Here is a 24,884-nt window from a genome sequence, read left to right on the forward strand (position 1 = left end):
TTGTGGTGATGTATCTTTCATTTGGTTGAGGGTATTTTGAGCAGGGGTGAGAGGGGGGAGATTTTTGTTTTTTCTCTCTTTTTTTTTTTTTTTCTTTTCTTTTTTTTTTTTAGGGTAGATATTGCAAAACAAAACATGTATAACATCTAGGTTTTACCACACTAACAAATACCCCTGCAGTATTTAGTTTGGAGGTTTTCTTAGCTTTGACTTGTTGGGAAAACAAAGAATTCCCAGTGTGAATGGTGTAATTAGTGAAGAGTTACCTGCCTCAATTTGCCAGCAATTGAAGCAGTACATAGGAGAAGGTTGACTGATCTCACAGGGTAATTCTAAAGTACCAAAACAGTCTTGAAAAAATCATACGACAGTTTCTGACTTTAATTTTAACAGAAACAGCAAATAAGTAGGATTTTTCCCCACGCTATATTTGGTGCTAAGTGTTGCATTTACAGGAAGTATGTTATCAGTGTTGATTTGAAGAGTTCTGCATATATGTGAACTGTGCAAGTGTTGCATATTTGAGAGAATAAATTCAATGAGTGATACTGTTCTAAAATGAGGTTATAGTCCCCCAGTTACGTTGTTTTGATATTCAATACAAAACATGCTTTTAATTGCTTTCCAACATAGTATGCATAGACATGATATTTAACTTCAGTTTTCTGTAACACTTTATTCTTTGCCTAGCTGAAATTTAATGTGGACATCATGCCACTCTATATTGTACGACATTCTGGTGCAGCTCATGAACCAAATCTTAATTATGTGTGTTATTTGCAGCTTGTTTTTATAAAACGCTTATTTGTAACGTTTCTCACAGCTGTGCAGATTAACAATTTCCTACGCTTACAAATTAAATTATTGTTTTATTTTTAGTTGGGAGCAAAGAGTAGATCAACATGGTCGAGTATACTATGTAGATCACGTTGAAAAAAGAACAACATGGGATCGTCCAGAGCCTCTTCCTCCAGGGTGAGTCAGGAAAAGTCATCTGATTATCTAGGATATGTCTGGATGGGCTTTATCTAAGGTTAATTGACCATTTACTAAAGCTAGCAAGCATATTTGTAAGCAGTAGTGTGAATGCCATGCAAACAGCTACTCCAGGATATCTCTGATGAGCTCCACAATAATAGTGCATGGCTAAGGGAAGGAGAGGAATGTCACAGATAACAGAATTGCAGTTTAGCTTTACTGTCAAATATTAGGCAAGTGTGTGTATGTTGAGACACTGATCCAAGTTAAAGAAAGTAGGTGACCCCGTCTCTAAAATAGAACCAAAACTATAGAAAGGTATTTTAAGATTAATCAAATTATTATCTTTGAGCAAGAATATCTTTGGCTACCCCTTTAGCCTGAGATTATTCTTTGCAGTCCTTCGGTCTTCTCTGGGGTTTCCAGCTGCTAATTTACTGGGCTTTCATGAAAGTGCTTTGGTTATCAGGCTTTTCTAGCTGTTGGTGTCAGAGGAGTCAATCATGTTAGTCATTGTTCAAGACAACGTTCACTTTTTTTTCTATTTTTCTTATTTTTTCTGTTTTTTTTGTATTTTTTCAAAACCAAAGGAAAGCCCACAATTTATACTGTTACGCTTCATTCATCCTCAAGCCATTTGCACTTTAGGCTACACAGGTTGCAAAGTAGAAATGTGCAGAACAGTAAGGAGAACTTGATTCTAAAGAGCACATAAAGCCTGCAGAAAGTCTCACAAAGGTAGCCCAGCTGTTGTACTCGATCTTAAACTTGGTGATAGGTTGCACTATCATGTTAATGAATTTCTTAGTGTTTTCACTCAAAATTTGTTAATAATTTATATGATCTGAAAACGACTCCCCCTTCTCCAACACGACCCAAAAGAAAACAAACAAGCAAAAAACTGTAAGAGCCATCCCTTGTTCATGTCAAAGCAGGCTAAACTTTAGTCAGAAAGGACATAAGGGAATTGCCAGCATGCCAGGGTTTTTTGCAGTTTTTAGAGAAACCAGAAGATGATTATCTTCAGAGTTTGGGAGGGATAAATGCAGTAATGACAGTGCTGGAATGACAGTGGTTTATGTAGCACTTTGAGAGTAGGTTTAAACTAGACTGAAACTATTTTAAAAGAACTGAAGGCACAGTAAATGAGTGAATCTGATGTGATATACCATGAAGCAGAGTAAAAGTCATTCTCAGAAAGAATTTTAGCTCTTTGCAATTTTAATGGATGGTAAAAAGAGAAAAAAAAAAAAATGTTGATGAGCCCATGCTTTTATATCCAGTTCCAAACGTACTGTCTTTTGCTTTGCAATTAGTCTGACCCTAAAAGTGCTTCTTAGCCTTTAAAATTACTCTGTGTTATTGAGAAGTGTTGCTTGTATCTTTTTAAAAGCTGGGAACGACGAGTTGACAACATGGGGAGAATTTATTATGTTGACCACTTCACTAGAACCACAACGTGGCAGAGACCAACATTAGAATCTGTCCGGAATTACGAGCAGTGGCAGCTTCAGCGCAGTCAACTTCAAGGAGCTATGCAGCAATTTAATCAAAGATTTATATATGGGGTAAGGAATGTAATGCTGAAACTGATAGAAATATTTTTTTCCAGATTCCCAATCTGTTAGATCATAATTTTCCTCTCTCTCCTGCATTTATGCATTTTGCTTTTGGGAATGCTTGTGGTGGACTTTACCCAGTAAAGATAATCAGACTTGAATGGCATGTCTTCTTCTTGGTGATATATTGTACCTCTGTGAGTTGTTACTTCCTGCTCTACGGTTGGTAACTTTAGCTTGTGGCCTTGCAACAACTGCAGGCACTGCATGCAGTGTAATGGTTTTTATCTGTCAGCTGAATATAGCTGGTGTGAAATTTCTTTGCTGAAATTTATGTTCAATATGGACAGAAGCCAATGATTCAAAACAACTGCAGCTTAGTAATAAGCTTGTTTATTTATATCGTGTCTTGCATTGGTTTGGCCACAGATCAGGAAGGAAAGGTAGCTCAGAGAGGAACAAATTATTCCTGCTTCAGTAAAATGTAATATGCGCAGCGAATGTTATGAAAGCAAGGAGATTTAAAGTAACCATTCTAGAATTTCAAATCCACTCTTTTCTTGAATAGTAAAATTTATAGCTAGCCTAAAAAAAAGCTACAAGTTTATAAAGAATGCTGCAAGTTCTAAATTGTAATTTGTATATGGAGAAAAAATGGGCCTCATATATGGTAACAGGAAAAACAAGAGAGAGAACAACCTTGAGAGGAGAAGACTGAAGAGAGATCTTAATGTGTATGAATATCCAAAGGGGGGGTGTGCACAGGATCAGGTGCCGTTCAGCAGCACCCAGTGACAGGATCAGAATGACTGGGCACAGTCTGAGACACAGGCAGTTCTGCCTGAATGTTAGAAACAAGGTTTTACTGTGAGGGGACAGGACTCTGGACTCCAAAACGCAGTGAGGTCTTGGTGTCTCCGTCCTTGGAGATGGTCAGAAGACATCTGGACATGGTCTTGGGCAACCTACTGTAGATGACCCTGCTTAAACAGCGAGTCACTGATTGCTAAATGTGCCTTCCAACCTCAGCCATTCCGTGATTCTCAGATTTTCTTTCTCGTTATTTTGGGTACCACTGTATTGCTTTTCTGTGCAGACAGGTGCACACAGAATGCTCATTTTCTTGGCATCGAAGTTAATTAACCATGAAAAGATGATCTCTAGAGGTCCCTTCCAACCTTAAATATTCTGTGATTCTGTGAAAAGTGCTATGAAATTAGATAAAAGAATAGCTTTCAGTCTTTAGTACCAAGAAGTAGCCCCCAACCCCGAAACAAATCAAAAACCCCAAAACAATTTGTAACAAACTCAGGGATTCTCTGTGGAGAAAGAGAGAAAAGTAAAATGGCTGTTGGCATCTTTCCTATACGTAGCATTAACAAAAATGCATTTACTTCAATAATTTATGGTGACTACAGTTAGAACATCTGGAAAGAAAATGGATAATGGCTAGTTCTTAATGCACCCTTTATTTGTGTGACTTGCAGAACCAGGACTTTTCTTCCACGCAGAACAAAGAGTTTGATCCTCTTGGCCCTCTGCCACATGGATGGGGTAAGACTGACTGAAATAGTGTTTTGTAATGTAATTTAATTAAACTTTAAAATATACATCTGCCTAATCGTATTGGCTCCTTTAGTTAATTTTTGTATCTGTGAAAGTCCTTATTTAAGATCCTCTTAAATTAAATCTAATCAAATGTCCTGTTAAAGTGCCAACTCCAGACATGGATTTGTGTTTCCAAAATAATTTTAAAGGTATGAAGTGTGCTGTTGTCTTACTGCCAGCAACTACCGCGTTGTATAACTTCCTTCATACTCTCTGTCTCCCCATTATATAGTAAATTCTTGAAGTTTTGTTGGTCTGAAAATTTTTTGTAGTATGGGGCTCATAAGCACCCGCTTTCATTTCCACCTCCCTCCAAAGTACATTTTGGCATTTTTTGCACCTTTCATGGTTAGGAATTTACAATTAATATATCTGTGTTCCTTTTATATTCAAAAATATAAGTGTAAACTAATACCTGGTTCCAGTACTGGATCAGATAATTGATTATGTAATATTGCTGTATGTAATAATTCGATGCACATCTTGTGATATAGAAGCAAAGTGAGAAGAGTCATTTAATTTAAATTTCTGTACTTGCCAGAGCTGGACTTTTTTTTTTTCCCCCTTAAGGTTTTTCAAACTTAACTATTTGTTGTTTACTTAAGTTAGGGATGAAAATACATGTTATAAGTTTTTTCTGCCCACGCTTGTGCCTTGTTGCAATATCTGTGTAGCATTTCAAGAAATGTTGTTTGTTAGGGTTTCCACTGAGTTTCCACAGTGTTCTATTTTGCTGTCAGTGTGACCTCTATGGACAAGAGTCTCCTTCCAGACCTCTCTTCTAACGTGAGCCTTGTTACCTACTACAGTCATATTTTGCTCTAGTTTTATAATTTGGATTCTATATTGCTTTTGCAACACTCTAAAATAAGAAATTGTAAGAACTGCAGAAAGATGCCAGAAGACCAAATCCTGGTATTTATCATAAATGTACTTGAGTCTTGGGCTTAACTATTTGAGTGAAAGAATTTGTCTATTTTCTTGAAATGTGCACTTATCTTTTTTTTTTTCCCTGAATATAAAGACTTATTCCTCTTTTCATTCCTGATAGTTGTATAGATGTCTCTTAGCCATTTTGTATTTGCTGTCAGTATTGCATGCAATAATCAGAGCACTGAGAAAACAAGCTTATATTTTGGAGAAAACAAGCTTATGTTTTTGTTTTCTTCCAATTATTTTTTTCCTCTAATTGGAAAAAAAAAAAACAAAACCAAGTAGCATAGTAAATGTTTGTTAGAGGGAAACTTCTGCTTTATCAACATTTTAGTCCATTTAAATTTTTAGCTTTGAAAAAATCTGAAAATTCTTTTGCAAGTCTGTTAGCAGCAGGCCAGTAAATCTAGGGAAGGTACATCTCCCATATTGACCTTTCCTTCTTGCAAATTTGGATATAAGGATAGAAGGAGCATATCCACATACACTTCAGCACAGCTTTTCATTCAGGATAGATGATTGTGAAGTTTCATATGATTATTAGCAGTCAGTACTTTTAAGATATATTCCTGTTGCTGAATAGACTAGCAGGGGAATGAAAAGATGTTGAGTCCAAATAGGTGCAGAGAAACTCTGAACAGTAGAAGCTGGTGCAGTGGCTATTAATTTTTTTTTCCTTTTTTAAAAGAACAGTGTAGTCTGAGCAATGCGTTAAGCAGATATTGAAATATTTTCAATTTTTACTTCCTTTCAGAAAAGAGAACGGACAGCAATGGCAGAGTGTATTTTGTGAATCACAACACACGTATTACCCAGTGGGAAGATCCCAGGAGTCAGGGGTAAGAAACCGGTTACAGTTTTGCATAGATCTGAAAGTTTATCAAATGACATCGAGATCTAGGAGACATGGTTTGCAACTGAAAAATGGGTTGTCCTAAACAGTCTTCTCAGAGAGTGTCCCTTAAAATATGTAAAGAAGTACAAGGCAAAATGGAAACTGTCAAAATGTTGTTTGCTGTTAGCACAATTATCAGGAATGTCTTGGTAAACTGCAACATGTTGTTATTTATTAGGCAGGCAGTAACTAAGAGACAGAAAGTAGATGAACTCCAAAAAACTTCAGCACCTTGTCCAGTTTCCCACCCTCCTCAACTCTTTTCTTCTTTGCCACCTTCCACCAAACCTCAGACTTTAGATTGAGATGAGGCAGAATAAAAAATCCAGGCATTACTAAAAGTGATGGGGTACTGCTTTAGTTCGGGGTTCACTTACTATTACTCTTTTAAAGTGGGGAGCACTGTCAGGAAAATGGAGATGCCGTATCCCTTCCCCTCCATGCTTGAATTGAACATTTCCATTTGGTGAAAAAACATCATCTGTCCTCAAAGGAAAGAAAGATGGGGAGAAGGAATGGAATGACCTACTATGTGATCAGGGCCTGTTGGCCTTAGCCAAAAGCTGGCAGCTTTTTCATCTCTTGTATATGCAGCAGCTAGATTTTTAGTAACAGCCCAACAACCAAAATTCTGGCTTTATAGTTGGAAACATGGTCTTGTCATGTGATTTATGGAGGGCAGTACAATCTCAGACTGCTGTGGAGAAATGGTGCTACACAGGTCTCCTAGGGATATTGAGAAGCAACTTTACTTATACTAGATTTGAATTGGAAGTTATCAAAAATCATACAAGATCAGTACTGGTATTTTCTTCGTTTTCTTTTATTTTGGTCACCCTACTGACTTGTGATTATATGTAAGATATCAGAAGTTCATTAAAAAGAATCTAATATCTGAAAGATAAAATGTGATTACTTAAGTCAAGGAAATATGCACCACATTGATATATTTCTTTTCCCCAAAGCTCTGTTGTTGCTATTACAGATAAGCTAATGCTTATTTAAGAAAGCATTTTCAAGTGAATGATAGCTAATATTAACATTTAAGATGAAAACAAGCAGAATAAATGTTGTTGAGCAGAAAGTTTCTCAATTTGTTGTTTTTCAGGTTTACTATCTCAAGTGTTGCAAATTAACTTCATGTATTAAGTTGATCAGTTACTTTATGTTTTCTTGTATGCACAGTCAACTAAATGAAAAACCCTTACCGGAAGGCTGGGAAATGCGATTTACTGTGGATGGTATTCCGTATTTTGTTGACCACAATAGAAGAACCACCACATATATAGATCCCCGCACGGGCAAGTCTGCTCTGTAAGTATTTTTTGTATTAGACTTTAAAAAATGAGGTCTAACAGGCATCATTTTTGATTTTTTTTGCTTTTCTTTATATGCTTTTTTGCAGAGGGTTTGACAAGTAGCAAAGCTGCCTCCTTTTCTAGTTTTTTCTTTCACTAAGCACTGTCCCTGCAAAGGGCAGTTTTGAGTGGTTCAGAATCCGTCTTGCCAAATCTTGGATGAGATCTGGGAGTCTGGAAGGGGCTCCCTCAGTACTTCTGATGACGAGATCCCTTCCTTCCTGCTAGTTACTGCTCTACCTGTGCAGTCAAGCACAACTTTATTTCCTGGATTCTCAGAAAGAAAGATGGAGTCAAAACCAAAATTTCCAACTTAAATTGAGTTGTTAATTACTCACCCTAATTATTAGAATACTTTTGTTTGTACTTAATAATAAGGTACTGTTAATAAATATTACATATGCACCCCACAGTATTTACAAATAAGGCTTTCTTTAATTAAACAAGGAAAGTGCACCCCCAAAATGAAAAAACACAACTGCAAAAGAATCTTCCAGTTAGATAGATAGGCAGCCAACTACCCGACTAGATAACTGATAAAAGTACAGACAGAAAATTCCCAGAACACTGAAATTTATTTTTCCCCTTTTGGTTTCAGAGACAATGGACCCCAGATAGCCTATGTGCGAGATTTCAAGGCAAAGGTTCAGTACTTCCGCTTCTGGTGCCAGGTACAGAGTTATTTCTTGCAAATATTGATAGCTTGTTTGTTTACTATCAAGTAAAATACCTTTTGAGTAAGGTTAAATGTGAATTAAAATAAGAAATGGTAAATACAGGCCTTGTGCAAACTCTCAGCTAAGTAAGCTGAGGACTATCTTTTAAGTCTTTTTGAATAAAAGTAGCTGTCAATTTAGTTACAGTGGTTTTGAAAAGTGGTAAGTTTCAGAATAGTAGTTTTTTTTCTGCTTGTAATAAAGAATTATAGCAAGGCACGGAAGTAATTATTAAATATTTAGTATAAGATCTAGTTTCTGCACAAATACCTTTTTCCAGAAAAAAATGCAGGGCACTTGATAAAGAACATGTATGTCAAATCATCAAAGAATATGCTGTGTTTCAGGCTAGCATATTCTAACATAAGTTCAGTTTATTATGGCAGTCTTGGTCCCTTAAACTTTACATGTATCAAAGTAAATAACTTGGTATTCAGGAAAAACTGCTGGACTTAAACACTACAGTGTTCAAGAATCAGTTATCCTTCAAAAAACAACAGAGACTAGCCTACCTAATTTTTCACTTTGAATCTTGTGCAGAATAACCTGAATTCTCTGAGTTTTTTTTATTTTTATTTTTAGATAAAGCTTTGCTGACTTAAGATATGATTTTGATCTTAATGCTTCCATTAGTCTTGTAAGAATGAAGTATTTGAACCTGTTCAAAGCAGTGATCCTATATGATCCTATATACCTCACTTCAAGTTCTTAGAATAAATAAAAATTGAGCATATTTGTGTTTCTGGTTTTATTTTATAAGGGTGTGAAATTCACCTGTACCCCTTAAAAGAACATGTACAGTCATAGCATAGTATTTGAAATTGTGGATGATTGCATGTTTCATCTCTGAAAAATATTTCATTTCAGCAACTTGCCATGCCACAACATATAAAGATTACGGTGAGCAGAAAAACATTGTTTGAGGACTCGTTTCAACAGGTATTTTATGAAAACTTATTTTAGTACTGATTTTGCAGAGTTGAATTGGGGAACTTCATAGTCAAGTGTCATTATTGATACTTTAACAGCTTGCTAATACCTTTAAAGTGATAGAAAGAAGTACTGCTCCGAATAGTGTATTTGTGATACAGTCATGCTGATATATAAAAAGATCATTGTAAAATAAGGAGTTCTGATTTTTTTGTTATGTTTAGATTATTAGCAAAATTCTCAACAGCGTCAGTAAAGCTAAACCAAAGTTAAAAAATATGGTTCTACAGGGCTTTTTAAGTCCTTTTTGATTTTTTTTTTTTAATTTTTCTTGTGACAATAAATCATTCTTGTTGTTTTGTTAAGTAGAAGCAGAAAGCTGTTGCTTGTCGATCCAGCAAGATACAATGAAATAAGATTGGAAGTGTGGGGAAAAAAATATGAGATTCCTGTAGCCCTTCTGCATTTTTTTGAGTTAAAATTCACTTAAAATGCAGACCTTATCTAAAAAGATAGGACCATTCAGCATCTTTTGCCTTTACTGTCAGTAGCTGAGATTTATTGATCTTCTTCTATGTCTCAGGCTTTGTGTCTTAGAAGTTATCACTGATGTGTTAAGCCAGGAAATTCACACACACACAGAATAACACGTTAAAACTTAATATCTTCTTAGTCAAATTACTGCAAATTAGCTCAGCAGAAGCAATAAATATTAGTGCAATAGGCTGTTGTTGACTCTTAGAACACTAATGTCTGGAAATAAAAGGGATTAAAGCGGACAAAGTAAATCCTGTAATGGAAAGTTGGCAGTCTTAATTCCTAAATTTGCACTTTGTCCTCTCACAGTAATTGCAAAGGTAATAAAATCGTGCTGTACTGAAAAGAATCAAAAGAGAGAAATTATATAATCATGTAAATATAATCAAGCCTAGATTTACTTTAGAAAACAGTGTCTCATCAGTAATTTAGATGACAAAATCACAAAGATCTGAGCTGTTTTTTATGCTTATTAATCATTTATCATTTGCAGCTGCTTCTATCAGAGATATAAATTTATTGTGAAAATTACCAGACATGTACGAGAGACTTAAAAATACAGTTTTTTTTTTCAAGTTCTGTCTGTCTCATTGCAAACAAAAGCTTAGTACTCTTATGGGAGATCAAAGTCTTGTTTTGCTTTGAGAATCCCTGACATTTGATCAAATCAGCGAATTTGGACATAGTATTAATTAGGTTATTTGCTTTAGCAGCTATGATGCTTGCTGGTGCAGAACTAACAGCCATCTACCTTTTGGGGGAGTAAAGCTGTAAAGTGAAAAAGAAAAGATCCACTATGTATTTTTATTCTTGTGTTTTTTTAATTTTATTCCTTTGCCTTTGTAGCTTCATTGTGTGTCTTAGATTCTATTCAGAATGTTATTCTAGAAAGCCCAAATTTACTTCCTGTTAGCCTCTCATTTATTGGTGAGGTTGGTGTTACATATTTATAGATGGGCTGCTGACCTAAATATGTCAGTCTGTCATTTAAGAATTATTCTCCCTTCTTTCACTTGTCACACCTCTTAGCAGGAAAGGGGTTAGCACTAACCCCTGAAATTCCATTTGATGTTCTAATGTATTATATGCTATATTGTTTGATAACGAATAGTAATAAATCTAGCCTGTGCTGATAACTGTTTTCTAGAAATAAATGGATTGTTTTTCTTTTCCTAAGATAATGAGCTTCAGCCCTCAGGATCTGCGGAGACGTTTGTGGGTTATTTTCCCTGGAGAAGAAGGCTTAGATTACGGAGGTGTTGCAAGGTAAACCAAATTAGAACAGCAAAAAATATATTCTTTTTTTCTGCAAATTGCTCAAGTGAATACTTCTCCAAAGGAGATGCTTAGACTGCAGTGCTTTAAAATATTAGAGAACCTTATATTTCATCTTTCCTTAGAGTATCAGTGCAACCTCTTCAAATGATTCTGTATGTTTTTAAAATCACATTAAGAATTAATTGAATGTCTCAGTGATTAGAGAAGAAAAGATGCAAAGTTTATAGAGCTAGAGCAAATCTTTGGCAAAGCCAGTAGTGTCAAAGTAAAGGTCTTCTGAAAATGAATAGAAATCCCCTTTCAAGTCAGAAGTCTTTACTGCAATGTAGCAGAGAAGTATTAATTACAATTTCCTAAAGCTGTAAGTTCAGACTTCTTAAAAGAACTATCTGCCTGTTAAGATAAGGGTGTCTTTTCCATACCATTCATAGTTGTATGTGGTGGTAATTTTGCATAGTAATTGCTAAATTGTGTTAGGACTAAACTGACCTCTAACTACACTTTGGAAAGGAGTCTGGTTCGCTGCCTATGTGTGAGCAAGTTCCTAAGACAATTTTCAGCGTATGAGTTAACTAACATAATTTTTGAATCTAATTGAAATGTGTTTGTTTTTTGTTTTATTGTTTCAGGGAATGGTTCTTTCTCTTGTCCCATGAAGTTTTGAACCCAATGTATTGCCTGTTTGAATATGCAGGGAAAGATAACTACTGCTTACAGATAAACCCGGCTTCTTACATTAATCCCGACCATCTGAAATACTTCCGTTTTATTGGAAGATTCATTGCCATGGTATGTTCAAAAGTAGAAAATTATTTCCTGTTATTTTACTAGAGGTAAATATTGTAGCATAAGATGGATAATTAAATAATGGATCTTTGAGCTGAAACTATTGTCAGGCATTTGCATGTATCTGCCATTGGTATGAATGATTTAAACATATTAGCAGTCATAATATTCTAGATACTTTAATTCTTTGGCTGTCAAATGTCTTTGGTACAAAGTGTTGTCATATTAGGTATTCAGTCATCCTTTACATTATTTTGTCTGTTTTCCTGTTCTTCAGGCTTTGTTCCATGGGAAATTCATTGACACTGGTTTCTCTCTGCCGTTCTATAAACGTATCCTAAACAAGCCAGTAGGACTCAAGGATTTAGAGTCTGTTGACCCAGAGTTTTACAACTCTCTCATCTGGGTAAAGTGAGTTTGATTTGATTTTGTTCTTGCAATAGCAATAAAGTGATGGTGATTTTTCACTTATACCAGGGAATAGTAAATTTATCCTCAAAAACCCACTGAGCAGTAGAATATATCAATTACAGAGAAGTACTGGAATTGCCTTGCTGATTTACTGAATATTCTGCACGGAATCTCGCATTCCATTTTCACTGCTTTTTGAATTCTAACTAGCAATAATTTAGATGTGGTGGTCTCACACACTGTTAAAAATAAAATGGCTTGCCTAAATTCCACTGAAATATTTATCAGATAATTGATTTAAAAAAAAAAACAGACATTTATTACTTCATTCTTTCTGAAGTATATGGTTTAGTTCAAAAACATAAATTCTTTATTGCTACTAGAAAGTTAACAAATGTAGCTTATTACTTCCTATCATAACTCCTCAGTCATCCTTGAAATCTGACTTTAAGGTTAATAGCTTAAGATTGGCTAGCATGCACTTTTGGCTAGAATGTACTAGTCCATGGTTGATTTGAACCATTAAGTGTTTCCATACGTTTCAGTGGTGTTTTTTTCCTTCAAAAAAAAAAAAAAAATGGAAAAAAAAAAAGAAATTGGAAGGGAAGGACAAAACCAGTTAAAAGAAAAATACTCTTACTTCTGTAAAAGAGAAATAAGTTTAGCAGAAAAAAAAAGAAGTCTTTTATATTGACTCATGAAATGAAACATACTGTACTTAAGAATGATATAAAATCAATTGAAAATGTTTTAAAATTGCTTTGTAATCTTCATGCAGAATAGGGAATCATTGGTTGGTTTGTTTGTTTGTTTTATCAGAAATAGTTATAAAAGGCAGAATGTCATCTCCCTTAGTGGTGAATCATGGAAATGGTTTCCGAAATAGTGAGGTGGGAGGGAAGGGCTTCAGGTTATATTTGTACATAGAGAGAAATGTGGATTTTGCTTTGGTTTTCAGAGTGGTATGTTCTGTACCCAATCATTTGTGGCTCAAAGCTACAGTAAGTTGAAATGCTGATGGCAAAGCTATATTCATCTTTGGCCGTGAAACTGAGACCCGAGAGAGAAGATAAGGTCTCCAAGGTTTACGTCATGAATCTTGCAATTAAGCTTGCTCTTTCATAGTCAGATAATGTGTGTGTATATATATATTTTTTTTAAAGTAGGGGTGATTTGTTATTATCTTACAACTGGAGGTATTTTAGGGATCAGATGTAACACTGAAAACACAAGGTGTTTTTGAGGAAGTTGTAGAGAAGAAATTTACAGCAAGTGATCTGTGATGATGAGGGAAGCTGCTGTGGGTGGATGATCGTGTGGCTAGCTGGTGAGCTGTGCATTATAAAATCATTCCCCTTAACAATTCATTAATCATCTGTGGGAGGTTGATAGTAAAAGGATATTATTTTTAAGCTGTTATCCTTAGACATAGTCACGTCTTTGCGTTTGTGTGTCTGGTGCGCATAGGCTGGGGAGTTGTGATCAGCACTGCAGTTTACAGTAATGCTTTTCACTGACGGCCCTTCCAGTCCTGCTGCAGTGTCACAGTGAATCCATGCCCAGCTCTTTTGGACAATATATTATTTATGATGGCTCAGAAAAGAGCATAGAGTCTTTTGGAAATCAGTATTCAACTGCCTGACCGTGGCAATAAGTGGGGTTCAAGACAGATTGCCTTTGCCTCTCTCTTTTATTTCAAAGCCTGCTGTGTTGCCAAGTACCATCCAGGTGACTGCTGGTGTAAAACTTCTCTTGGGTGCCAGCAGTCACTAGTGAAAGGTTTTGTCAAGGGCAGGAAAAGCCTACATTTAAAGTAAGGAATCAGAAAACTTAGAACTTAACTGCCAAGTAACAGTTCTTGTATCTCCAGTCTGTAAATTAAGATTTCAAGTGACTCAGCTGTGGTGTCTACACATGCTTCTATTAATCCATGCTTAGTGGTTTTTTGTGTTTTTCATTTGGTTGCCAGAGAAGGAAACTTTAGGGAGGCTTAAGACAGTGGGAAGTTCTGTCCCTAGAGCAGACTTTACCCATTTATCAGCAGCAATTTCTGCAGTGATACAGAGTTCTTCTAAGTTGGAGTCCAAGAAGGCTTTACTACCTTGAAAAAAACAAAACCACTCAAGGATGTGAACTTTCTGGAGAACAGACTTCAGATCTCTGGGGTGTAGATGTGGCTCTCTAAGCCAAGAAATGGAAATTTCATGCTTAACATAGGGGAACCAGTCTGTTAGCAATGCCAATGGAGTTTTTCTCTAGGGAAACGGTCATAAACCTGTAGGAAAAAAATCATGTCGGTTAGGGAAGGCACAAATTCTTTCATCCTCTTAAAGACCAAGAAACCTGTCAGTGGTTTTGAATCTACTTGGATCATCTCCTATTGAGCAGCTATTTTTTTTACATTCCCACCATTTCTGGTAAATTGTTTTAATAAATCATTAATATTAGAAAATGATGAAGGTGGCTATGCAATCGCTTTCCTTTTTCACATGCATATCTCACAAGGAAACTTGAGACTTCCGTATCCTGACACAATATGAAAGTCTGTTTCCCCTTTAAAGGAAGGATTAATGTTATAGTTTGAGTTATATAGTTGTCCATCAGTCAGAAGCCTTTCCTCCTCATCTCAATTTTCATGTGATGACGTTCTGAAGTGCCATCATATGGCAGTGCTGAATAAACCACACTGATGCTGTATTCACAAGACTGCCATTTCTGTATTATGATATAGGAAAAGCCTCTTTTCCTATATCATAATATAGGAAGGAAATATGTACATATTAATTTAGGAGATTAGAACATTTTAGAATATGCTCAGCAGATAGACCCATAGAACATTTTAGAATATGCTCACCATAGATATGTGAGACCTATAGATATGTGAGAGTTGAAGATAAATCATTAGCATGCCCAACCTTTCTTAGTTACTTCTGGTTTGATATTACCTGGAAAAAAAAAAAAAAAAGGCACCTTCACTTTACCGAGCTCCTCGTTACCATTTAGAAGAAGCAGCTGTGCCAGAAAACATGTGAAAATGTTACTCCTTTGAAAAGTTTCTGTACTGCTTTGAGCTGTTAAAGAGTCAGCAAGGTAATATGTCACCCTTAGGGAATGGCTAATTTATTGGTACTACTAAGAAAAAAAATTGCTGGCCAAAACTGCAATTCATGTATTTTCATATTGTGAGTGAAGTCAGTATATCTTGCAAAATCACATTTACTTTTTAAGTAATATTTTTTAACTTCATTTGTGAATTCTAATCCCCTTTTTTTTAAAAAAATATATGTGTCTCCTGTACTGTGTATAAGGTCTCCTTATCTAGTATTTACAATACCTCTTTTTCTTACAGAGAGAATGATATTGAAGAATGTGGCTTGGAAATGTTTTTCTCAGTTGATAAAGAAATTCTAGGTGAAATCAAAAGCCATGATTTGAAACCAAATGGTAGCAACATTCTAGTCACAGAAGAAAACAAAGAAGAATATATTAGGTAAGAACAAATGAAGATTTAAAAATACTCATTTATGCCATTCTGTTTAGTTCTAGCAAAAAAATATTGCCCTGTAATTGTGCACCTGTGTAACACCCTGATGCATATTTGTAAATTTGCTTATGAGTAATTGCTGATGTTGACAAGTGTCAGTTACTTAAAGGTCATATTTGAAAGTGAAAACAGATGGAAATAAAAATCCATGCTAAGTACGAAGTTGAACAGATGATCTATTTTTTTTTTCCTCTGGAGATTAGCAGAACATCACAATGAAAAGTATGTATATTGGGTATTTCAGCAAATCACTGCATGCATTTATTATTTGAATTACACTAATTCAGCACCTACTCATATTCTGGTGAGCCATTTTTGTTTCAAACTGAACATTTTTGGATGCACTCTTGATAATCCTGAGTTTTTAAAGGTATTCAGCATCACCTATTGGTTCTATTTGAACTGGCCTTATAGTACAGTCACAACCCAGCATTTTTAAGAACACCATGTTAGGAATGATGTAATAACCTGTATTCTCATAAACTAAGTATTATGGTTGTAGTATGGGAATGTTTTCAGGTTGTAGATTAGGAGAAAAGGATCTTTCACAAAGACTGTTTAAAAAATGACAACAGGAACAATGAGCTGGTTTGTTTTGAGATATCCGTTCCTTAATATACATAAGCTCTGCTTTAAGGGGTGATCCTTAACATATAAGCTTAGGTGAAGAATGTGCTTGCCAAAGGAAAACATATATTGCAGGCACAAAATAAGGTGAAACGTGCTGGAGTTTTCTTCTCTGTCTTGGGATGATTTTGGTGAAGTCTGCTTTTCCAGGAGGAGGTAAAAGAGAGAAGGGAGTGGATTTTGGTTTCACTGCATGAGCAATCTGTGAAAAGATTTCAGTGTTTCACAGAAAAGGTAGCATTTGCAGAAGAAACATACTACAGTTTTGCAAAATGATTGTATTGAGATTGCAAATGGGGAGGATCTGCAGAAAACCATTCTCTCCTAGTTTCCAGGAACCCAGGGAGAGCTCGGATTCCAGCCTCGCTCCTACTCTTCTGTGCTCTGGGTCCTGCTTTAAGCCCCCAAAGTTTCTAGGATTGAAATCAGAAAATAGCTCTCTCTCCTTTAGACTCCAATTCTCCTGACAGGTTAGGCTTGAATTCAGCATAATATCTGCTTCTCCCTGGGTTCAGGTTCTTCGGGTCTCCTGCCTGCTTTTCACCCTTTTATTAATGGAGAGTGGAGTTTCTGCCACAGAGCAAAGTTTCATGATTAACAGAAACAAATATGGAACTTTCCAAATGGACATAGTCGTTTCTTGGTAAGCTAGCAGTCCTACTTATCTTCACCAGTACAACTTGACCTAGTTTTTTACCTTTCCATGGATAACGATCGAGATTTCTGGGGAGAATATTAGACAAAGATAGCTCTGCGTTTTTCTTCCTTTCCTCACATATCTAGGGACTGCTGTGCGCTCATTAATCTCATCAGTGAATAGATGCTGCCTCCTCTTTGAGCCTAAAATACTTGCCATTGCAGAGTCGTTGGAAACATAGGATTTTAACTTGCGTTTAAAAACTTGTTCGCACAAAGTAAAGGTTACAAATAAAATTATACAATGCTCTATCCCCAGAACTTTCCAGACTTTCCATAATGTTTTTAACATAGCTTACAGTTCATCTCAAAATAGGCTAACAAAAGATGTGGACTTTAGGCAGCATGGAACAGTTTACATGCTCTTTATTATTTTCTTTTGCAGGCTAGTAGCAGAATGGAGGCTTTCCCGAGGTGTTGAGGAACAGACCCAGGCTTTCTTCGAGGGCTTCAATGAAATTCTGCCCCAACAGTATCTGCAGTATTTTGATGCCAAGGAACTGGAGGTAAAGGGTTACTTGGCTATTGCTAGAGTCAATTTGTTGCGTGTGATACATAAATTACAGTCAGTATTTTTGCAGAACAGAGTTCACTGAGATTGACAGCTCTTTTTCATAGGGAAGAAGAAGAGAATGTCATAAAGCAGTATTTGGTTGATATCATGGAGTAGTATTTGATTAATATGTTTCCTTTTGCTTTCTTCTTTGTCAGCCTCTGACACATTTAAAAAAAATTGAAGAAAGTTGTTGTTGAGTTTCTTTGGAGTCCTCAGCAATTTGACTGAGTTATGTTTAAGGAATGAGTAACCTGACAGAAAGGAAAATAAAACCATATATGCAATGAATGACTATAATATAGAGTGGACCAGGTTCTAGCTGGTTTTCAGCCCACAAAATTACGCTTCCTGAAGTATCTCTTTAATCTGAAAAGATGAAAACCAAATAGATTATACCCAGCACAGAATCATATGGTTGGGCAATGTTAAACTCTGTGGTTTTGGTTTGAACATCCAAATGCAACCAATTATTCCCTTTTTCATGAATGTGACCCTTGCAATTTTGTGGTCTCTCAAAATACACTTCACACACAGTGATTATTCTTTGTTGTGGAAGTGCTGGATAAAGTTGAAAATGAAAAAAGCAAGCGAGTAGCCTTTGCAGACAGATACTTACAAGTATGGTGCAGCTGGCGTTCTTTGCTTTACGGGCAGCCGTAGAACTGGAGTGACAACTTGTACTGTGTTTATTTCCCCTTCTTTCCCCCAAAGGTGCTTTTATGTGGAATGCAAGAGATTGATTTGAACGACTGGCAAAGACATACCATCTATCGGCATTACACCAGGACCAGCAGACAGATCGTTTGGTTCTGGCAGGTTTGTAGAATTTCTTTTATTCTTGGAACAACAGAAGTTAGAGAGTTACAGCCCCAGCTGAGTGAGCAGTAGTCCGAAGTGCTGAACAGATCAGTAGCATGCAGATAAAATCTGTTACAGCTAATCCACCTATTCTTAGCAGTTGTGTAAGTTTTAAATTATGGACGATGAAGTATAGAATCATAGAATCATAGAATGCCGAAGGTTGGAAGGGACCTCAGAGGTCATCGAGTCCAACCCCCCTGCTCACGCAGGGTCACCTAGAGCACGTGGCACAGGGCTGCATCCAAGCGGGTTTTAAAGATCTCCAAAGAAGGAGACTCCACAACCTCTCTAGGCAGCCTGTTCCAGTGCTTTGTCACCCTCACAGTGAAGAAATGCTTCCTTAAGTTCCTGTGGAACTTCCAATGCTTCAGTTTGAAGCCATTTCCTCTAGTCCTATCCCTGCCCACCACTGAAAAGAGGCTGCCCCCCTCCTCCTCACTGCCTCCCTTGAGGTATTTATACACGCTGATCAGGTCCCCCCTCAGCCTCCTCTTCTCCAGGCTGAACAGACCCAGCTCTCTCAGCCTTTGCTCATAGGGCAGATGTTCCAGGCCCCTGATCATCCTCGTAGCCCTGCGCTGGACTCTCTCCAGCAGCTCCACATCCCTCTTGTCCTGGGGAGCCCAGAACTGGACGCAGTACTCCAGATGTGGCCTCACCAGGGCTGAGTAGAGGGGGATGATCACTTCCCTCGACCTGCTGGAGACGCTTTTCTTAATGCACCCCAGGATCCCGTTGGCCTTCTTGGCCACCAGGGCACACTGCTGCCTCATGGTCAACTTGTCGTCCACCATGACACCCAGGTCCCTCTCTGTGGGGCTGCTCTCCAGCAGGTCCACCCCTAATCTGTACTGGTGTCCAGGGTTATTCCTCCCCAAGTGCAGGACCTTGCACTTGCCCTTGTTGAACCTCATGAGGTTTCTCGCCGCCCAGTCCTCCAGTCTGTCCAGGTCAATATGTATATGTATATGTATGTATAAATACATATATTAAATGTATACTTAAATGTTTATTTCAATTGTTATTTTTCAGTTTGTAAAAGAAATAGATAATGAGAAGAGGATGAGACTCCTGCAGTTTGTTACTGGAACCTGCAGATTACCAGTGGGAGGATTTGCTGACCTCATGGGTATGCATACTAATCCATCTAATGGATTAGCACATAGTTTTTGCCTGTGGGCATTTTTATGAATTTTATTTTGAACCTTAAGTCCTCCAGATATTTCAGTGATGACAGAAAGAGTAGGGGAAGAGATCATCGATATCCATTACTCTCTTGAGTTCCTTTCAAAATCATTTCTTTAAGTGTGTACATTCCACATCAAGAATACTTGTATCTGGATAGCGCTGTATAATGAGAGACTTTTGTTCTGTGTGAGTCATGATAGCCTTGTCTTGTTTTTAAGTTTTTCCTATTTCAGTTGTTTTATATTAACTGCTGTTACTACTACTGATACTAAGTTAGCTACAGCAAGGAATAATTTCCTTGAATTTATTACAGGGAGCAATGGACCCCAAAAATTTTGTATTGAAAAAGTTGGAAAGGAAAACTGGTTACCTAGAAGTCACACCTGGTAAGTATGTAATAAATCAGAGTAGTGCTCTGCTTCTGTTCTTGCTGATTATAGCCTGCTTGGAGGTTGTTCATAAATGGGCAATATGCTTAAATGTCTTCGTGTGAAATCAAGGACCAAGCTAAGTTCCACAGTTTTATCACTGAATAAAAGTCAAGCTTCCGAAAAACTGCACCATGGCATGGAGTGGGTTCCATTATTGGTTTTTGTGGATTTGCCTATTACTAAAAATTTAAAGTAATAAACAGTACTTTCTGATGAAGACAGGTTTGTTTTTTTGTTCTCACCAAGCTCCATTTGATAATAAAAGCTCTACTCATGCACCCTCTACCCTGGAGAAAAGGCGGCTTATGCTCATTTCTTTAGTTATTACTCAGTAAAAGGAAACAAGTTTAACTTTTCAAATATGAATAATGCCTGTAGTTAACGAACTAAGGAAATGTAGTGAGGCTTATTACTGAATACACTGCATTTCTGTAAAACTAGCTCTTTTGAAGCATTTGTACTCAAACTTTTGCTCTCAGGAATAAATGATTTCTAGTGTGAGGTCAGCTTTTGACAGGGTTATAAATCCAGGATTTTCCTGGACTTTCTTTTCCACTTCCAACAATGTGAATTAATTCATGTATCCATTTATTTATTAATTCATGTATCCATGTATCATGTAACATGTGAATTAATTCTTGTATCCATTTTACATAGCAAAAGGTTTAATCATCTGTATTCATAGCAGATTTTTTTAGTGATGTTTATTTTTCAGTACTTACATTTATTTTTTATTTTCAGTTTCAATCGCTTAGACCTTCCACCCTATAAGAATTATGAGCAGTTGAAGGAAAAGTTATTATTTGCAATTGAAGAAACAGAAGGATTTGGGCAGGAATAACTAGCTATAATTTGCACCTTGAAGAATGTGAACTCAACACACGATGTATGTTCTTCACTTCTTCTGCTTGTTGCACACCTCATTGTAAAGTAGACTCGACTTGGATTTATTTAACATACTAGTGTGTAAGTAAGTGGATGGTATCCTGAGATTTTACCCACTTAAACTCTGGATTTCTACTGAGCACTTTCAGAAATCAAATGAGCAATCAGATGAATTGTGAACTAAGATATTTAAAACAGCTTTGGGCTCTGCTATATCTCACTGTTCATTAATTAGAATGTGTCCTTAACGACTGACAGATTTTTAAGAATAGTTTCGTCTTTCCTTTTTAGTAGCATTTTTTGCTACTGATGCACTGGGAAGTTCATTGGTAGCTGCAATGCTGCAGCATCCTCATAAGCCTCTTTACAGCAGTGTTATTAGAGCCAGCCTGTAGCCACCCTCCGGGTACTATAAGCAAATTCGTTGCTTTTGCTCTTTTTTCTAACTCAGATGTGGCCGGACTGTTTTGTTTCCCCACCTGGAGTCTGCTCACATGCCAGCTGGATTCAAGCTGCTGTTAAGGGCATGTAAAAGTGTGGCACAAATCCAGGGCATAGCTTTGGATTTTTTTTTTTTTCCAAAAACACCTGCCCAAAGTTGTTGGAACGTTTTCATGTGTGCTTGGAAGAATTCTGATCCTTTTCCTTCATAACTCATTTAATTTTACAATAATAAAAACACTGTGGTACTTACTCATTTTGAAAAAGTCAAGACCACCTGGGATTGCACTGATTCCATTTAGATTCATGTTCGCAGACTGATGTTTCTTGTCAAGTGTTAATGGAAATTGTACTCAGTGATTCTCACGTGTTGTAGTCAGTTTTCTCCAAATATGTTATTGGGTTCTCAGGAAGAAGTATAAAACAAGTGGATTTAAAAATGATAACACTTATCTTTTTTTGTTGATGATGAACTGAAGGGCGATATTGGCTAGGGCTAATGAGGCTGGAAAGATCAGTCAGATCACAGATTTCTGGAGCATCAGCAAATAGTTCTACAGAATTTGAGGGAGATTTCTAAATTAATTCATCCCTTAGCTGCCTATAGCTAGTAACTTTTGTAGAGAGTTCTTCCTGGATGAATAACATATTTTATTTCGTTTTAGAATCTGTTAATATTCAGTTCTCTTCTGGTTTACAGTGGCATTGTACATTTTACTGCTCCTTTAGACTGAATGCACTTTTTAGCTGTGGTCAGCTCTTTTCTTAACTGAAAGGAGTAAAGCAAACTTCAATGTGATGGGCTGTTGGCCGCAAAAAGAGATGTGACACTTGGACTGGCATGGAGCACAAGTTAGAGCATAGCTGCATCTCAGAGCTGTGGGCTAAGAGCTGTTTTTAAGAACCTTCTACATTTACTTGGAGCAGGACAGTGGGATACTATATAAAACTGAATTTCCGGTCTTGAAAAGACTATTTCCTTCCCGCTATCCCTTCAGTCTTAAGTAAAAGATGGAAAAACACTAGTTTTATAACCAACTTCAGGAGAGCTTTTCAGCTCCATGCACGTGCTGGTTAACCCTGCAGCGTGCGACTCTCGCCACGGGGCTTTAAGGAAAACGTGAAGCCTTTCTGATGGTGTGGAACTGACCCGCTCTCATCATCTCCCTGCTAGTGAGAACGAACCCCACTTCGTGGTTTTACTAGCAGGAAAATATGCCAATTTGAAAAAAATTCATGGCTGTTTTACAGTACAGTTCGTGGGGAGAAAAAAAGCCTTATAAATATTTTCTCTTGATGTTAATTCTTACAGTGAAATCTAGTTATCTAACATATTTACAAGAGAGATTAAATTAAGCAAGATAATGCAAGATTAAGCTATGAAAAAGTAGTTTGTGTTCTGCAAAATGCTTTATTGATTCATGTAGGGAACCTAGAAATATTGTTAATGTATAAATATCACCCAAAAGGCTTTCAGCCCTATATTTTTAAAATAAAGAATAGTTATAATTGAAATAGCCTTAGCCCTAGTTCTATAGGGTATGGCTGTTTAATATTTTTATGGTTGAAATGTTAGTTCAGGAAAAAGGTAAATGCTTGTATATATTTTTGCAGTCTGGGATTCCACTTATTCCTTTTTTTTTTTTTCTTTCTTTAATTTAAATAGCATGTTTATATGTCTTTTCTGCTGTATTAGAATGGGGGAAAGGGGGCTGGATATCCCAAGCATCAAAAATAATTTTCAAATATTGCAATTAAAGAATTCACTGGGGGGGGAAATAAAAAGCATTGGATTTGGCCAAAATATAAGAACTTAAAATAAGTTTACTTTGTTAAATCAGAAATATTTCTGAAGATGAAAGATGACTTGCCCCTTTTACTTTGTAAGCATTGTAAATGCTAACAGATCTGTTAATTTTCTACAACACGTTGTGTAGAAATAAAAAGGAATCAATATGAGCCACTGATGTACTGCTCTGTTTGTTTGGTAGAAGCTTCACGTGGATGAGCCCATAGTGTTTAATCCACTGCATAATAAGATTTTCTGAATCGAACTAAAGCAGGACTTTCAGACGAGATCAGTGAGCGCATCTCCCATGGCTTCAACTGATTTAGCAGCCTCAGGTCCATAAACTCATTGGGTGCAACAAGAATATATTCATGTGCAACTGTCGGTTGATCCAAATTTCCAAGTATTGGAATAACTTTTATTGAGAATGTTGCCTTATGAGAATGACATGAGAATTAGTGAAATGCTGAGCTCAGATTTAACAAAGCCTTATTGTCTTGTGTAGCTCAAGAAACATCATTATATTAATGAAGTGTGCAGGAAATGCATCACATCTTCATCTGATTTAGTATGGAGTTTTATTTTTTTAATCCAGTTGCTTCTTTAAAACTTGATTTTTTTTCCTATTATCTAAGAAATGTAAAAGCAAAAAAAAAGATGTTTTTTTTTTTGGCGTTATCTTTTCATGCTGCACTGGATTTGTAATCCCAGCTCTATTATACTGGTATCTCCAGCCCCCTTTTTTGTGGTGTCTTTTAATTTTCTTTCAGAATCATCGTTTTGTGTATATGTGCTCTAGTGAACTGGTATATAAACTGGGATCAGCAGCACTGGATTGTAAAATACTGTACTGAAATTCGTTGTTGAGATTTCCTTGCATTGTAATTTCAAATACTCAGGTAACTGTAACAGTATCTCAGTAAGTAAATACTTTTATAAAACCTGCTTAAAGAGGTTGCCTTGTCGTTATTGCTGCGGTGTCACGATGCAAACGTGCACGTATAGACACACGTTGTGTCTGCTCCTGGGGCGCAGCTCAGCCTGGGTGGCGTGAGCGCCTTCTCAGCAGCATCCCTTCGCAAATACCTCTTTCCCAAGAAATCCTCTCCGCATGGCAATTCATTAGACTTTCAGACTCAGCGTGTGGTTGCTGGTCACTGTTGGAGCCCCCAGCTAGAACAGATCCCAGATTTAGTCCTGCGGGGCCCAGGGCTCTTCCCCGCGGAGGCGGCTGCTCTGCAGGGAAAAAAATACATATATTAACAAAAATATTTAGGGATTATGTAGAACAAGAGCCCAGTGGGAACACTTTCATGCTAGTTGATTGTGTCACAGCAGTGGAAGGCAGCTGAGCTCCTGTCCGTTGAAGAGGGCTGCTCGCCGCTGCGTGGGCTTCACGTTGCCGCTGCAGCTGGAGCGCAGGACGGCCGCGCCGCAGCCGCGGGGACTCGTGCGGCTGCAGGAGCTTTCTCTGCTGCTCTTCATCAGCGCTCGCCAGCTGTGCCCTGTGGCCGATCGCTACTGAGGGTGTTCTGCACAACTGGGAATAGGAGTTCCGTAGTCCCAGAAGGAAAAAAGAAAAAGGGGAAAAAAAAAAAAGCGGGTCCTTTGTATTTCCTAGTTCTGCTGCAGAAACGTGACCTGCAGGGCCAGCTCGGGTGGCTCAGGGCGTTCCGCCCCCTGCCCTGTCCGGGCCTTTCCCGCCCCGTGGCCGCGGACCGGCTGCTCGCTCCGTTCCGACCTTCCCGCGCGCTGCCGGGCACGCGGGAACGGCTGCGCGCAGCAAGGCGCGCGGCGCCCCCTGGCGGCGGCGCTTGGCCCTCCTCGCCCGCCGTAGAGCGAGCCCCGGCGGGGCGGGGCCTGCCGCCGGCCAGGGG

The 24,884-nt window shown here is 37.4% G+C and overlaps 1 protein-coding gene across 1 annotated transcript in view; it reads left to right on the top strand.

The window, feature by feature from the left end:
• ITCH (itchy E3 ubiquitin protein ligase) overlaps nucleotides 1-23,341 on the top strand; it is a 32,359-nt gene extending 9,018 nt beyond the window's left edge. Inside the window, exons 8-23 of the mRNA XM_026042491.1 lie at nucleotides 880-975; nucleotides 2,372-2,546; nucleotides 4,025-4,091; nucleotides 5,833-5,917; nucleotides 7,159-7,287; nucleotides 7,930-8,002; nucleotides 8,915-8,986; nucleotides 10,692-10,780; nucleotides 11,422-11,581; nucleotides 11,856-11,989; nucleotides 15,339-15,479; nucleotides 17,242-17,362; nucleotides 18,124-18,228; nucleotides 19,306-19,402; nucleotides 19,775-19,847; nucleotides 20,634-23,341. Of these exons, the coding sequence (XP_025898276.1) occupies nucleotides 880-975; nucleotides 2,372-2,546; nucleotides 4,025-4,091; nucleotides 5,833-5,917; nucleotides 7,159-7,287; nucleotides 7,930-8,002; nucleotides 8,915-8,986; nucleotides 10,692-10,780; nucleotides 11,422-11,581; nucleotides 11,856-11,989; nucleotides 15,339-15,479; nucleotides 17,242-17,362; nucleotides 18,124-18,228; nucleotides 19,306-19,402; nucleotides 19,775-19,847; nucleotides 20,634-20,733 (1,717 nt within the window). The 3' untranslated portion in view covers nucleotides 20,734-23,341. The remainder of the gene's footprint in view (nucleotides 1-879; nucleotides 976-2,371; nucleotides 2,547-4,024; nucleotides 4,092-5,832; nucleotides 5,918-7,158; nucleotides 7,288-7,929; nucleotides 8,003-8,914; nucleotides 8,987-10,691; nucleotides 10,781-11,421; nucleotides 11,582-11,855; nucleotides 11,990-15,338; nucleotides 15,480-17,241; nucleotides 17,363-18,123; nucleotides 18,229-19,305; nucleotides 19,403-19,774; nucleotides 19,848-20,633) is intronic.
• Nucleotides 23,342-24,884: the final 1,543 nt, after the last annotated feature.

This window comes from Nothoprocta perdicaria, unplaced genomic scaffold (assembly GCF_003342845.1).
Source record: "Nothoprocta perdicaria isolate Ctin4 unplaced genomic scaffold, notPer1 scaffold_305, whole genome shotgun sequence".
NCBI lineage: Eukaryota > Metazoa > Chordata > Aves > Tinamiformes > Tinamidae > Nothoprocta > Nothoprocta perdicaria.